General features: G+C 41.3%; 1 protein-coding gene and 1 non-coding gene across 10 annotated transcripts in view; one reads left to right on the forward strand and one right to left on the reverse strand.

Annotated features, from left to right (window-relative positions):
* Nucleotides 1-1158: 1158 nt before the first annotated feature.
* LOC143439883 (U6 spliceosomal RNA) lies at nt 1159-1260 on the reverse strand. Its single transcript, XR_013107889.1, has one exon. It is a non-coding gene; the product is annotated as a U6 spliceosomal RNA (small nuclear RNA).
* Nucleotides 1261-8053: 6793 nt separating this feature from the next.
* Muc16 (mucin 16, cell surface associated) overlaps nt 8054-14716 on the forward strand; it is a 191066-nt gene continuing 184403 nt past the window's right edge. For all 9 annotated transcript variants that reach the window (XM_076925982.1, XM_076925989.1, XM_076925983.1 and 6 more), the window contains exon 1: nt 8054-8189. In XM_076925982.1, coding sequence (XP_076782097.1) covers nt 8102-8189 — 88 coding nt within the window. In that variant the 5' untranslated portion in view covers nt 8054-8101. The remainder of the gene's footprint in view (nt 8190-14716) is intronic.

The raw sequence follows: 14716 nt of genomic DNA on the forward strand, positions 1-14716 counted from the left end.
GTACATATATATCAGATGTTCTTCAGTGTATTCATAATTTAGAACACACGGGAAGGTAACACCTATCTGATCACATTAAGTAAGTACTTGGTATATTCTCCATAACCCTAGTGCTTATGTTTCACTTTTTTTGGTAAACATAGAATTTATGCACAAAAATATATATATCTACACATCTGAATGTACAGCATAAGCCATTTACCCCTATACTTCATAAAAACAATTAAAACCATAAGGAGTTTTGAAAGAGGGGAAACAAGTTTTGCTTTTTCTCTGGGGGAAGCAGGCAAATCTGGGAGAACCCCAGCATTCAAAATCATAACTTTCAAAGTAGTCCATCAGGGCAAGGATGGGGCAGACCTGGTAGAGGCCCCAGCTTGGACATAGGCATAGAGAATGTAAGATTTATTTTAGGCAAATAATGGGCACCTACTGGTAAAAGGCAGGCCTTAAAAGCAAGCTATAGACTTCAGATTTGAGCCTGAGGCTGATGAGAAGGCAAAGAAGAATTTGTGCCAGGGGTGGGGGCGGCTGGCTTTGCATTTTTGAAAGGTCACTGTGTTGGCTGGGTGGAGGGTGGAACTCACAGAAGTTGGGGTGTTAGTAAGCAATCAGTGCCGATAAAGACAATTTTCAAAGTCAGAGCAGAGAGGAGGCTGTGAACTAGGATGGAGTGGCTTATAGTTCAAAAGTCACTCAAAATGTTCTCAAAGAAAGAAATCCAAAATGGCATTTCACAGAGTGTGTCCATGAAAGCCTGGTTGTGGTTCACTTCAAATGTCTACCTTATGCATTAGAGTTGCCATTACCATGCCTCAAGAAAATCCAAAGGTTTTCTACAATTTTTATCCAACAAATATTTTTACTGTAATTACTGCTCTTTTGTCATTTTGCTATTAGTTTTTAATTACTGAATATTGAGAAGCTGTCACATGTTGTTCATGCTAGCCTCAAACACACTACATTGCAGAGAATGATCTTGACCCACTTTTCTTCCTGCCTCCACCTCCCCAGAACTGAGATGTCAGACTTATACCACCCCATATAGCTTATACAATGCCAGGATGGAACTCACGATTTACATGCTAGGCTAATACACTACCAATGAACTATTCTTTCACTGTGTGTGTGTGTGTGTGTGTGTGTGTGTGTGTGTGTGTGTGTGTGTAGTGCTTTACATTTGGGGTCATTCTTGTACAGGGGCTAGGCTAAGCTTCTCGGTGTCGTTCTAGTATTAATAAATGTTCTGCCTAAGCAAGCATCTTTTCTGTTGTTATTTTGTCTTTCTTTATGCTGCCTAGACCTCTCTTAACTTCCTCAATCCTCCTGCCTTGTAGGGAAAAAATAAGGCTGGGGATCCCAGGGTTCCTCCTGCCATGCTGTGGGTAGTCGGCTGGGTACGCTCTGGGTTCCTCCAGCTGGAAGTTGGGCCCGGCTGCTCATTAACTAAAAGCCTCTCCCCGGCTCCTCACCGTTCCTCATAGCTGTGCAGCCCCAACACACGAGGAAGTCCTTGGGTTTCCAAAATCTGTTTATTCACATGGTGGATGGTGGATGGATCTGGATGCATACCCCCTAAAACCCAGGATGGACCTGAGTTAAAAGGGGAGGGGAGAAGAGGGGAGAGGCTGGGGAGGAATGTTTAATCGGCTCTACCCTCTGGCCTTCAGGTACCTCATTAGTATGTAGATCTCTCTAGGGCCTGTTCACGCCCTCCACCTGTGTTCGGTGACTGAAGGGTGAAGGTGGAATGGAGATTAGACCTTGTGTTAGGCCTGACACTGCCTCACGACCTACTGATCAGCTAGTCCTATAGACAAAGTTTCACATATCCAGCTTATCAAAATGTTTGGAGTCTGTTGTGTGCTACACCTGAGGGATGTTGCATTAGTAAGACAGACTCAGTCCCTGGTCACATTGAATAAATGGAGACAGTAAAGTGAAAAAGGAATGCTAAAATAATGACACATGTGGAAAACTGGTGTGTTCCAGGTGTTAAATGAAGAAAATCCTGAGATTACATGTGATGGAGAAGGAGGGAAGAGCTGTGTGCTCTGAGGAGGTGATTTCATTTCTTTTTCTTTCTTTTTCTTTCTTTTTCTTTTGTTGTGGAGGCTTGAGAGATGGAAAGATCTAGGCTTATAGAAAGCCAGTCAAAGTAACATGTGGCAAGATCTCAAGTTATTAATGACATAGAGAAAAAATACATTATAGGCAATAAAGAAGAACACTGGGTAAAGATCTTGAGATATGGGGGTGTACATACATATGTGTGCAGGGATGAGTGGAGGCCTGAGGTTTAATGCTGGGAGTCATCCTAAATCTCTCAACTTAGTCCTTGAGGAAGTGTCAAGCAATCAAATACTGAGCCAAATGATGTGGCTAGTCTTTCCCAGTGTTGTCTGGGGTCCAACCTCACAGTCTTTCACAATTAGATTATTTTAAAAGAAACGTCAAAAAGAAAATAGAGGAAAGGGGAAAACACCATCCACTCTGATCTGGTACTATGCGAAGACAAAAATTTTAGCAGGTTGGGGTATGTTAAGGGAGGGAGATTTATAGAAAATTAGCCCTTGATGAGCTTTCTGCCTTTAATAGGGGAAAAATAATTTTTTCACTATAGGACCACAACCATACACTACCATGCTCAGGTATTTATTTATTTATTTATTTATTTATATATATATTTATCTGGTGAATTCTAGAGATCAAATTCATATCTTTATGTGTGTTAGCACATTAACAATTGGTTCATCTCTTCAGACTGTCATTGGAGAGGGGTTTTTGTTGTTGTCTGGGTTTTTTTTATTTTTAAGATTTTATTTATTTTATAAATGTGAGTACACTGTTGCTGTCTTCAGATACACCAGCAGAGGACATCGAATCCCCTTATAGATGGTTGTGAGCCCCCATGTGGTTGTTGGAAAATGAACTCAGGACCTCTAGAAGAGCACTCTCAACTACTGAGCCATCTCTGCGGCCACTCACTGGAGGTTTTTAAGGGTGAAATTAGATCACAGTTTGGAACAAAGCAAGATGAGACATAGCATGGTGAGACATACCCAAAGGAGTAAGGTACTTTTAATGTTTAAATGAAGAATTCTGCTTAAATAAGCATTTAATTGAATTTAAATTGAGTTTAAATGAGCATTTCAATGAGTTCAGGAGTGGGGTTTCTTGGCCTCTCATTTACTGACATTTGGAGTTGGAAGATTCTCTATCATCAAAGGTTGTACTTTGCATGGTAGGGTGGTAATCCCTGAATTCTTGTCTCTATCCACTGAATAATTTTGATGTTCCTTTTGTCTGTTTGACTATCAGATCTCCCCAAACATTTCTAATTGCTCCCAGGTTCTGGGAGGAGATGAATTACTTTCACTTGAGAAATACAGCTTTGGATGATTCCTTCATAATCCTTTCCTTGAGAGTCCTTGTACTTAGACAAACTGGTCTGACCTGCCTACCCTTAAACTTTTTCGTGTTTGTTTTGTTGTTGTTCGGTTTGCTTTTGTTTTATAAGACAAGTTGTTTTATAGTTCAGGCTCCCCTTGAACTCAATAGGTAGTTGAACTTGACTTTTAATTTCTGATCTATCATCACTTTCCAAAACCTAGGATGGTGGGTATATTCCTCCACACCAACTTGGGGATGAACCCACAGTAGCATGCATGCTAGTGAGAACATTATATGAGCACAAATTCTAGAGGCAATTGTATAGACTTCAGTTATATAATTTCTCTATGGGTCGTGTACAGAACACCTGGGAATTCAGTGAGTCAGTAAGTTTTGTGAAGGGTGTAGCTGAGAGGAGATATTAAATAAATGCCTTTTGTTGAAACTGGAATTTGATGTCCATGGCTTTGTCTCCAAGTACCTGTTTCCCTGATGCCTCACATTCAATTAAATGCTCAGTAAACATTATTACAGTCATAATACCTGTTGCTATGGGGCTTGGAATGCATGATATCCACAGATTCTCCATTATTCTCTCTTGACTTCTCTGACATTCTGACCCTCATTCATTCTTTGGTAGAAACTCCCTTCAAAAGACTTCTCAACAGATTCCTCTGAGCTTCCTCTAACTCCTCCTCACCTGTGGTGTTTGAAGTGGGGGATGGTTCCTTGTCTTTGAAATCTCCTTGGTCAAGTTGGATGACAACACTATGAGAAACTTTTCTTTCCTTTTTCAGTTTTATAACTTGATTTGACATTTAAAACTTAGCTCTCATCCATCCATATTAACAGTAGTTTTGTTTGTGTTTTATTTTTGTTTGTTAATGTGGTAAAAGAGACATAGCTTACGAAGGTACAGAGCTTGTTTGGTGAATCCTTATTTTCCTTATGTTTTCTAGACAAAACCACACGGATGCTGTATGGAATATGCTTCATTCCACAGATTTGTTGAACTTGTATCAATTTACACATTTGGAATCCCATCTCTTTTCTGGCAAATTTTTGGATATATTTTATACTCTAGGGGTATACTTCATGAAACATTCTCCATGGATGTGCTTGATCAAAATACATTGTATATACTTATAAAATTCTTTAATAAAAATAAAGTGGAGGGTGATTGAGGAAGGCACCTGAAATATACTTCTGTTTCCATATGCATATGTGTGAACCTGTATATATATCCATACTCGGTATACACACATACACACATAGTATGAGCTTTCATAGTTAACATCTCAGCATCTGGAATGCAAAGATACTAGAACTTTCATATGTTTGAATGACTACCTGGACTTCATCAGTGAGGGGGCCTGCAGTATTACAGGTAAAACTCACTCCAGTGAGAGGCTTCTGGCATGGCTCACTTGAAAAGTGCTTGCCTGGCTTTCATGAGGTCCCAGCCCTACCCCCATGCTTCAGACATAACTGTCTTTTAGAACAGGATAAATCCAAGCTTGGTGATGAAATTATTTACAGCACCTATTAGGTGCTCAACAAACAATAATTATTATTGCTTATCATGAAACTAAATCTCTTAATCTTTCCCCAGCTGCTCTTTAAAGATTTATTTTATTTTAATTATGTTTTTGATTGTATATACACATGTGCACATGACTGTAATGGTTGTAGAAGCCAGATGAGGGAGTCAGATCCATTGGAGCTAGATTTACAAGAAGTTGTAAACTGCCTGATATGGGTGCTGGGAACTGACCTGGGGTCCCGCTTGCTCTTTTTTAAGGTAGAGCAGCTTTTGTACTTGGGTTATGACTGATGGGTTGATGGTACATGAGAGGCTTATGGTCCCATCATAGAGAAAATGCTAGAACTGTGTAAACTCTCCAGAGCTGGAGGTGAGTATGTGACTCAGCAAATAAAAGTGCCTGCTGAACAAGCATGAGAACCTGACTTCAAAACCCAGGTTTGAATCCCCTGTATCTATCTAAAAAGCTAGGAATGGTTCTGTGTGTGTCTGTGACCCCAGAATTGTGGGTACATAATAAACAAGAGGATTACTGAGCAAGGTGGGTGCCAGACTAGCTAGCTCAGGCTCAGTCAGAGACTTTTCTTAAGGGTAAAAGTATAGAGCCAAATACCCAACGTCCTACATTTTCAAAAGACTAGAACACATGTATGTATATCATAAACACCCCCCTCCCTTCTCTGGTGCTGGCAGGTGAATGCGGAGATCAAGGTCAGATGGTTTGCTATTGATTTGAACATCCTAGCGTTTAAGGAGCTTGTTTTCCAGTCTTGTACACTAAAAAGGAGTTAAAGTTATTATCAAGGATACTGAAAGGCTTGGCTTCTGCGTCTCTCTGTTTACTTTTTGTAGGTGGAAGGTGCCTTGGTAGGGACTGGGTTTGAGAGTTCCAGCAAAAGCCAAGCTCAGCACCTCCTGCTCTTCCTTTCCACCACCCCTAGCTGATGTATTCTCTTCGGAAAACTTCTTCTTTACTCCCACCTCATCTGGGGCAGCCAATTGCCACTAACACTTCCACCTTGGGTTCTATGACATCTGTTCCGGGGAGCCTGACCTGATTATTCACCCACTTTCATGTTGAAGTCTGATGTTTCATACAGATTTATTTGTCCCAGTTCAACCCTGTACTTGCTCATATGACCATCACCCTTGAGGCACATGCTCAGAATACGATGAGGGAGTCAAAATTCCAAATATTACAAAAGTAGGGGAAAGAAAAAGGTGGGTAAACCTTCAGAAAAGTGCACAAAGATGGTCACCTCAAGGGTGGGAAGTGGAGGTTACTGATAAACTTGCACCACCCATAGGTTTACAAAGTTTAGTTCTAGGTATAAGATGTAAGAGAGAGATGAGAGCCTGAATCCCAAACTCTGACATTTTTACCCTGAGCACTTGCACTCATTCTGCCTTCTGGAGATGGGTGATCTTAAACCCACAATACCTGGCTGTGAAAAGCTGAAAATTGAAGCACTCCCAAGGGCCTGAACAGTGGACAGAAGAAGGGTCAAGGAGATACCATTACGTTACCCTATTTGATTTTATAGGACATTGTGAAAGGAGTCTGGGGAGATAGCTAAATCAGTAAAATGTTTGACTTGCAAGCAGAATAACCTGAGTTCAATTCTTGTAACCTATCTGTAAAAATCCCTGTAGTGTACTCACAGTATGGTAGTGTAGTGGTGTGATGGGATGTGCATTTGTAATCCACATGCTGAGATTACATACTTGGGGAAGACATGCAGATACTGGGGTTTGCTGGACAAACCATCTAACCACATTCGTGAGTCCCATGCCAGTGGAAGATCATTCGGATGGCTCAGTGGGTAAAGACAGTTGTCACCAAGCTTGAGTACCTGAGTTTGATCTACAGCTGGAATCCACATTGTGGAAAAGAAAAATGAAATCTACACGGTGTGTACACACATGCACATACATATTAAACAAGCAAGCAAAACCAACTGCCCCTAAAAAAACCAAAGAAATATAACAAAATAATTAAACTCTAAAAAATTAGACAGCTCCTGAGGAATTAGGACACCCAATGTTGTCTTCTGGAATTCACACAAGAAAGCATGCACCAAAACATGTGTATAAATTAAATGAACACTTCCCCAACAGAACCTGGAAGAGATTATGGGTCTGGAAAGTAGAAACCAGAAATCCCAAATCTCTTGATAAATTCTATTTTTTCTTTTCAATTTTTATATTTTGTTTAAATTATATATATATATATATATATATATATATATATATATATATATATATATGTGTGTGTGTGTTTGTCTGCTTGTATGTCTGTGCACCACTTGTGTGCCTGGTGTTCATGGAGGCTAAGGGTGTCAGATCTCCTGGAAGTAGAGATGTAGATAGTTGTTAAGACACTGTGTGGGTTTCTATGATTGAACCTAGGTCCTGTGAAAGAGCATACAATGTTCTTACCATGTAAGCTATATCTCCTGCCCTTCTTGCTGAATTCTGTACAGCCATTTGCACCCCTCCTGTCTGTCAGGGGCAACAGCACAGCTACATTACAGTGCTTATAGTGTCAGGGCAGGGATCGTGGTGAGACAAAAGAAAACAAGGTGGATGTTGTGGGCTACTAAAAAGCTCAGTCTTCCTCTTCATCCCTCCTGGCAACTGGGGAGTTCCCACCCAGGAATGCTGCCTTCCCCGCACTCCCACACATACCAAACAGAAAGATACTCTGTAGGAGTTGTACCTTCCTCAGAGGAGGGTCCACCCCACTCCTATCTGGTGGTACCAGGCTCTAAGTGAGAGGCTGTCAGGTAAACTGTGGGAATACAAACATTAAAAAGAATAGATGTGTGCCAGAGGCTTCTCTGTCCTCCTTCAAACTCAGATAGATTAGTGTAGATATTGTGGCTTAGCACCAGAGTCAAGCTTTGCTAAGGACAATGGTTACTCTGGGACTTGTATTGGTCTACAAGGTGTTAGTCACTGTATGGGCTCTGTTTAATGCCAGCTGACATTTGCCAGCTGTGACAGCCATTACTTCTCCCTAGGGCAGGTAGGCCCTGCCCCTCCTAGCAAGGTGTGTCCTCGACACCCTCCCAGAAGCTAAGCTCAGGCCAGGTTAGTCTAGGATCAGTTTCTCAGGACCTTAGTTGGAGTAAGAAGCAAAGTACAGCCCAGCCAGGCAGGAGGATGGGACAGGAGGACCTAGCCTGCTCAGCACATCATCGCAGGTACCTGCTGACTCTGGCTACCAGTCTTTTGCTCACCTATGGGTCAGGTAAGAAGAAACGGACTATAAGGACTCTGGGAGGAGAGGACTCAGCAACATGGGTGCTCTGGTTTTTGCAAGCTGCTCCATGAGGTTGTAACTAGCAGCTGGGAACACAACTGTATGTTGAGGGGTCCTCCTCATAAACTCAGGGACTTTAATTTAGGGACCTAAGTCCCTGACATCTTATGTAAAAGAACTAAAGGACAAATTAGAGTACATTCAAGTCAGCAAGTTAATTGAATAACCAGAAAGAAAATAGGAACTTGAAGAGAGTCAAGTGTAGGTATTAGGAGAACATTTCTAACTGCCTCAGCAATAGCTGTATATTGTATTTGAGTAGTTTTAAGACTACATGATCTGCAGTAATTTGAAGTATCAGTGAAAATAGGTATGGCTAAATTCCTTGTTCTCATCTACAGAATTTTGTTTTCAAACAAAGAGTCTATCTTAGACATGTTGTAGTTGGGAGATAGCTGGTAGATATAAAATATTTATGGAGAAAAATCTTTATATATATGACATTGGAGGTAGGACTTCAGGCACAGTTCACTAGGTATTTTGAGAAAATCTCTCTCCCTCCTCTCTCTCTCTCTCTCTCTCTCTCTCTCTCTCTCTCCTCTCTCTCTCTCCATTTGTGTGTGTGTCTGTGTGTGTGTGCTCATGCTCCATAGCACAAATGTGAAGGTCAGAGGACAACCTCAGGTACAAGTTTCTTACCTTCTACATTGTCAGAATCAGTCTCTTGTTCATCCTCTGCATATGACAAGCTAGTTAGTCCCCAATCTTCTGGGGACTCAGTTGTCTATGTAGTACTGGGACTGCAGGCATGCACTGCTGTATCTAGTTTTATTGGGTTCTAGAGAACTAAACTTAGACATACACTGAAAGTGTTTTACCCACTGAGCCACCTCCCTAATTAAGTATTAAAAGTACCTTTCAATCCCATTTACTTATTTATTTTTATCTATTTATTTGTGTGAGTCTCTCTCTCTATATATATATATGTGTATGTGTGTGTGTGTGTGTGTGTGTGTGTGTGTGTGTGTGTGTGCACATGCTGTGATGTCTTGTGGACATTAGAGGACAAGTTGTAGGAGTCTGTTCTCTTCTATCATGTGGGTCCCTTGGTTCAAAGTCAGATCATTAGCTTTGATGATAAGCTCCTTTGCCAGCTGAGCCATCACACCGTTCCACACTAACTGTTTTTAACAAGAGTCTTTGTGCTTTGTAAAAATGGTTATACAGTTTCTTTTAGAGGTATTCTGGTCAATTACGGAGGAAACTCCTAGATGTCCCCAAGTGTGAGAGAAAAATCAGAACCAGAGGAGTGAGACAGAGTAGGGTGTGCTTTGTTTCATGGTGTCCCTATTGTTTACAAGCTTGCAATTCTCTCTCAGTGGCAATCAGGATCAGAAATCTCTCTTTTCTCTTTGTTTTAAGTAAATACTTTCTTCAAAACCACCTGATAAGGCTGCATTTTCTGTACTGATTTGGATGAGTTAACAATACTGCTACTTTGTACAGGAAATATCCTCTAGGCTCTGAGTGCAGATGACCAGGAACTGTTTGCTGACTTAGTCAATCACAATATTATTCTTTTATAAATTTTTAGAACTGTGGGATTTTAGCACCCAAGGGAAATTCTCAGGGAGGACATGAAACAACACACAACCCCAAGCTCCCACAGGATTCCATGATACTCTATCTGGTGGGAAAGACAAATGTTTGCCCGAATTGGAGGTACAGTACTGCACTGGCTTTAGTGACCTTGAAACACTGAAGATAAGGAAGCATGCCTCCACTGCACAGAAGCACTGAATTTTCAGACCAGGGTACCGACAAGGAGCTTTATAGTTATGATTCTTGAGAGGTGGAGAAGGCATTGCTTGCAGGGAAGACTAAGTAGGCAAAAGCACAATCAGCAACTAGCACCAAGTCTATTTGGGTAGATCTGGTGAGTTGAGTGTAGAGTTGTGTGATTTAAGGATACATAGAGGGAAGAGTGGAAGTGGAAAGACATTCTACAAACCTTTCACAAGACCTGTTCTTGGGTCCAAAGGATGAACTTTTCAAGTCTGTGGGTCATTTAAGGAAATCTTCCTGAGTCATGCTGCCCTTACCATAGGAAAGGGCTTTATCTAAGTGAGTACTGTGCAGTGTTGGGAAACACACACACACACACACACACACACACACACACACACACACACACACAGAGAGAGACACAGAGACAGAGAGAAAGGGAGACAGAGAGAGAGACTGGGGGGAGACTAATCCTGCAGAAAAAAGATGCAAAATTGTCCAGGCCTCAACCAGGAGCCTCCCAAACTCACACACTGTTCTACTGACTTCATGAGCAGGAAAATTTGAACTTTCCAAAGAAACCTTTCCAGTATCTAAGATACACTGAAGGTTGGTCAAGGCAACACCCTCAGTGCACCTTAAAGAGGTACTTAGGTGTCAGTTCATTTACTCCTTGCTAAGGACAAACACACCTCCATACCTCTGAAAAGGAAGGAGCAGGAGACATTCAGCATATTCCAAGATCCAGAGGTAGTTTTAGCTCTTCCTTTTCTCTTGTTCTTTCCTCACCTGTAGCCACCTGAGAGGAAACCTGGGAATGAATGGGAATGGAGGGCGAGAGAAACGTGGGGCCAAGACAAAGTATTCTGATCAAGGCCTGAAGTTTAACATTTTGCTTTCACATATAAAGGGGAAGCCCCACCCCCCAGAGTCTCTTCTCTGTTCAGCCCAGGGGCTGGGTTAGGAGATAGCAGTCCGGAAGGTGGAAGGTATCAAGGCTAGCTCAACAGGCAGTCTATTCTTCTTAGCTTGGTAGCAGACTCCAGGGTGCCAAGGCTGGCAAGGCAGTGCCTCTCCTAGGTCCTACTGTTGTTTGGTATATTGTGGTAAAAGACTCACAGGCCTGCTCAGGCCTGGGGGAAGGGCACACTCACCAACCCCAAACATACTAGCTAGTATTAAGTCATTCAAGTCCTGGCAGCCAGGGGACCCTGGAAGAATTTTGCAGTTGGATATCTTTGTCAAGTTCTGACACCCTTCAGGACTTTCAAATATCTGAGCCTATGGAGGCCATTCTTATTCAAGCCACCATAGACAGGGAGAGAGATGGGAATAGTAGCTGAAGTAGGAACAGGTTATTAATAAAAAATATACAGCTAGGAAGATGGATCAGTAATAAGAGTGCCTTAGCATAAGCAAGAGGGCTTAAGTTCAAGTCCTCAACACTTGTGTAACAACAACAACAACACAAATAGGCGTGACTATGCACATAATTCCGACACAGTGTAGGCCATGGAGGCAGGAGCATTACTGGGGCTTGCTGGCTGCCAGCCTAATCTTCTGAGAGACCCTATCTCAAAAGAATAAGGCAGGAAGTGATATAAGAGGATACCTAACATCCTTTTATGATCTGTGCAATGCACTCACACAAAAAATGTAAACATACATCAAATGTACAAACAGGAAAACCTACAGAAGAAAGAAAGAAAGAAAAAAAAGAAGCAAAGAAAGAAAGAGACAAGGAGAAAGAGAGGGGGGGAGGGAGGGAGGGGTGGAAAAAAGGGAGGGAAGGAAGATAAACTAGGGTTACAAGAGAGAAAGTGGGCCAGAGTTGGGTCTTAATGGCAATTGCTGCATCAAGAATTGGGCCTTTCAAATACCACTGTGTACACATGCTCTGTTACATGTCTGCTATGAAGTTAGTAGCTGTGGTGCTCCAGTAGTTCTCCCAACCTAGATGTTTCTTTTTCGTTTTTTAACATTTTAGTGGTTCTTTTTCGAATTTCACATTATGCTCCCCAGTCGCATTCATCCCCCTGTCCCTTCTTATCTGCCTTTTGTCCTTTTAACCTCCCCCCAACAGGAAAAAAAAAAAAAAAAACAACAAACATAAACAAAAATCTTGCCATGGAAGCTGCAGTATGTCACAGTGTGTCACATAGTATATCATTTTTTTTTTTTCCCAAACAGCTTTTCTCTAAAATGTTCATTGCAGTGATTCATTGTGGGCTGATTTGAGCCCTTTGGGTTCAGCTATACAATCAACACTAGATCCTCACTGGGATTTCTCTCAGATATGCTGTTGTTGTTCTGTGTTGTGGAGATCGTGAAACTTTGGTTCTGGAGGAGCAGCCCCTTCACAAACTCCAGCAGTTCGTAGACAGTGTAGATGTAGGGGTAGGCCAACTCAATGCTCTGGATCTAGGACTGGGTTGTAGCAGAATTTGTCAGCCTGACAGCTCTCCCTCTCACATGCCATCAGAGCAAGCTCTTCTGTGCCTGTGCCACCTGGGCTCGATATCCAGCACTGCCTAAGTGAGCTTGCCTGGGGTTTCTTATGTACCTCACTTATGACTTAACTTTTCATGTAGCTACTCTTCTGCCTTAGAAATGGCTGGGAAGACATAGCTGTGACTTCATCATGCACACACTTATTGAAGGTTTTTTCTGAAGTTACAGAGCTGGGTCTGCATCCTAAGGTACCTGAAGTATACAGAAAAAAGAATTAGACCTGGAACATGGAAATAGAGATTCATTGTTAAGAAAAGGAAAGCACTCCCAAGAAGTGGACCGGACTATTGAGCTAAGTAAAAAGTGTGAGCTCAAAAGTACTGGAAAATTAGGTTTTTATTACATCATAACCTTTTATCGATCATTTACAACACACACACACACACACACACACACACACACACACACACACACACCTGCCTCATTTTTACTGGTATATCATGAGCTTTGGGGAATATGTTGTTATATACAGCCTAGATAGAGAAGCACTTTGAGCCTTTCTGGCAACTGGCTTCCTTTATATATGAACATTTTATTTATGATATATACCTCATATTTAAAAATACTTATTCATTTTTGTGTTTATAACTTGAGGAATTCAGGCTTTGGAGCAAATGTGTAGGTCAGAGGACAACTTTGTAGAGTCTGTACTTTATTTCTACCTTGGTAAGATGGTGCCTCTTCTGCTGTTTCTTTCTGCTTCAGTGGATTGTCTATAGTCTTAGTAGCCTGTGAGCTTCTATGTGAGTCTTCTATTTCCACTTCCTGTCTCACCTAGGAGTGGTAAGCTTACAAACATTTGTTACACACCTGACAAAAAAAGAAAAAAAAGAGAAAAATCAACAACAAATATTTCTGCTGTGATGGCATGTTAGCAAAGAGAAGTTTAAAAAAAACATGAGTATAAAAAGCAAATTATACAATATTAAGGAGCCAATAAGAAAGTCAATGAGAAAGAAGAAGAGTAGAGACTCAAGGGTGCTGGACAGAGGTGGCAGAGGTCACTTTTTCAATAGAGAAGAGTTATAAAAAAGCAAGATATTGTAATCATCTACACTAATTCATCTTATCTTAGTAAAGTTTTACTGCACACCTGAATAGATAGGTGTTTTCTCTCATCATTTCTGCTTTAATCTCAGAAAAACTGAGGTTTAGTAAAGTGAGTTAAACCAAAACCAAAAAGGAATTCAGAGTTCCAGGACTCGAATTCCTGTCTCATGAGGTTGAATGAATATGTAAGGCTGTGAATATCTTTGAACATTTTCTGAATCTGTGAGTGTTAACTAGTGTTGTGATATACTGAGTCCATGGGTGTCTATAAACATGCATAAGAGAGTATACTATTTGTGTGCTTGTATGTATAAATGTTTAGCTGAGACTACATATTTGTAGGTATCCGTGTGTGAGAGACCCTGTATATGCATATATGTGTGAGAATATTTGTGTCCTTAAGTGAAAATGTGTGCACAAGTTTCTGTCAGCATATCCCTGAGACTTATGGCTCTGCATGTGAGTATTGTACATGTTTGTATTTGTGTCTGCATGAATGTTGTTCTGGATGCAGACCTGAGTCTGTGATGAAGTGTCTAGGTCCTTGTGTTCCATGGCAAAGAACTGAGCCATAGACACATAATAAGAAGTAGCAATAGACAGTTTGTTAAGAAAGAAAAGCACTCCCAGAAAAGGAGCAGGTTAGAGCACTGAGAAAAGTCCAAAGCATTGGGCCATGACTCCCATGGACTTTAAAAAGGCATTTACATAGCAGCTGTCTCTCCCATGTTTGCAGAGCCTGGACTTTTTTTGAGCATGCTCCATTTATTGTCCAAAGGGCAGGAGGAGTAGAGCTTCCAGTTTTCCTGTCAATTGGCTTCCTTTACATGTTAATCTTGTAGTTCTCTTCAGTCTCTATGAGTTCCTTTGTTTTCCTGGAAGTTCCCAGCTTTCAGTCCTGGTAGAAAATCTTCATTTTTCTCATGAAGGGAGTCAATTTGTAATTATCTCCTTACAGAGCAGGCAGCAGAGAAAGGAGCCACTTTTACAGAGATTTCCAAGAAGGTCTGCCATCATTGTGAATTTAGGATGAACCAACAAACTAGAAGCTGGGCAGGGACTGGTAGTTCCATCTATTGCCTTAAGGTGGCAGGAGTGTTCAGCATTTTCAAGGCTCTCTGAGCCCCTCCTCATCTGTGCCTGGAAACTGCCCAGGTTTGTCTGGCTTC

This window comes from Arvicanthis niloticus, chromosome 27 (genome assembly GCF_011762505.2).
Source record: "Arvicanthis niloticus isolate mArvNil1 chromosome 27, mArvNil1.pat.X, whole genome shotgun sequence".
NCBI classification, from domain to species: domain Eukaryota; kingdom Metazoa; phylum Chordata; class Mammalia; order Rodentia; family Muridae; genus Arvicanthis; species Arvicanthis niloticus.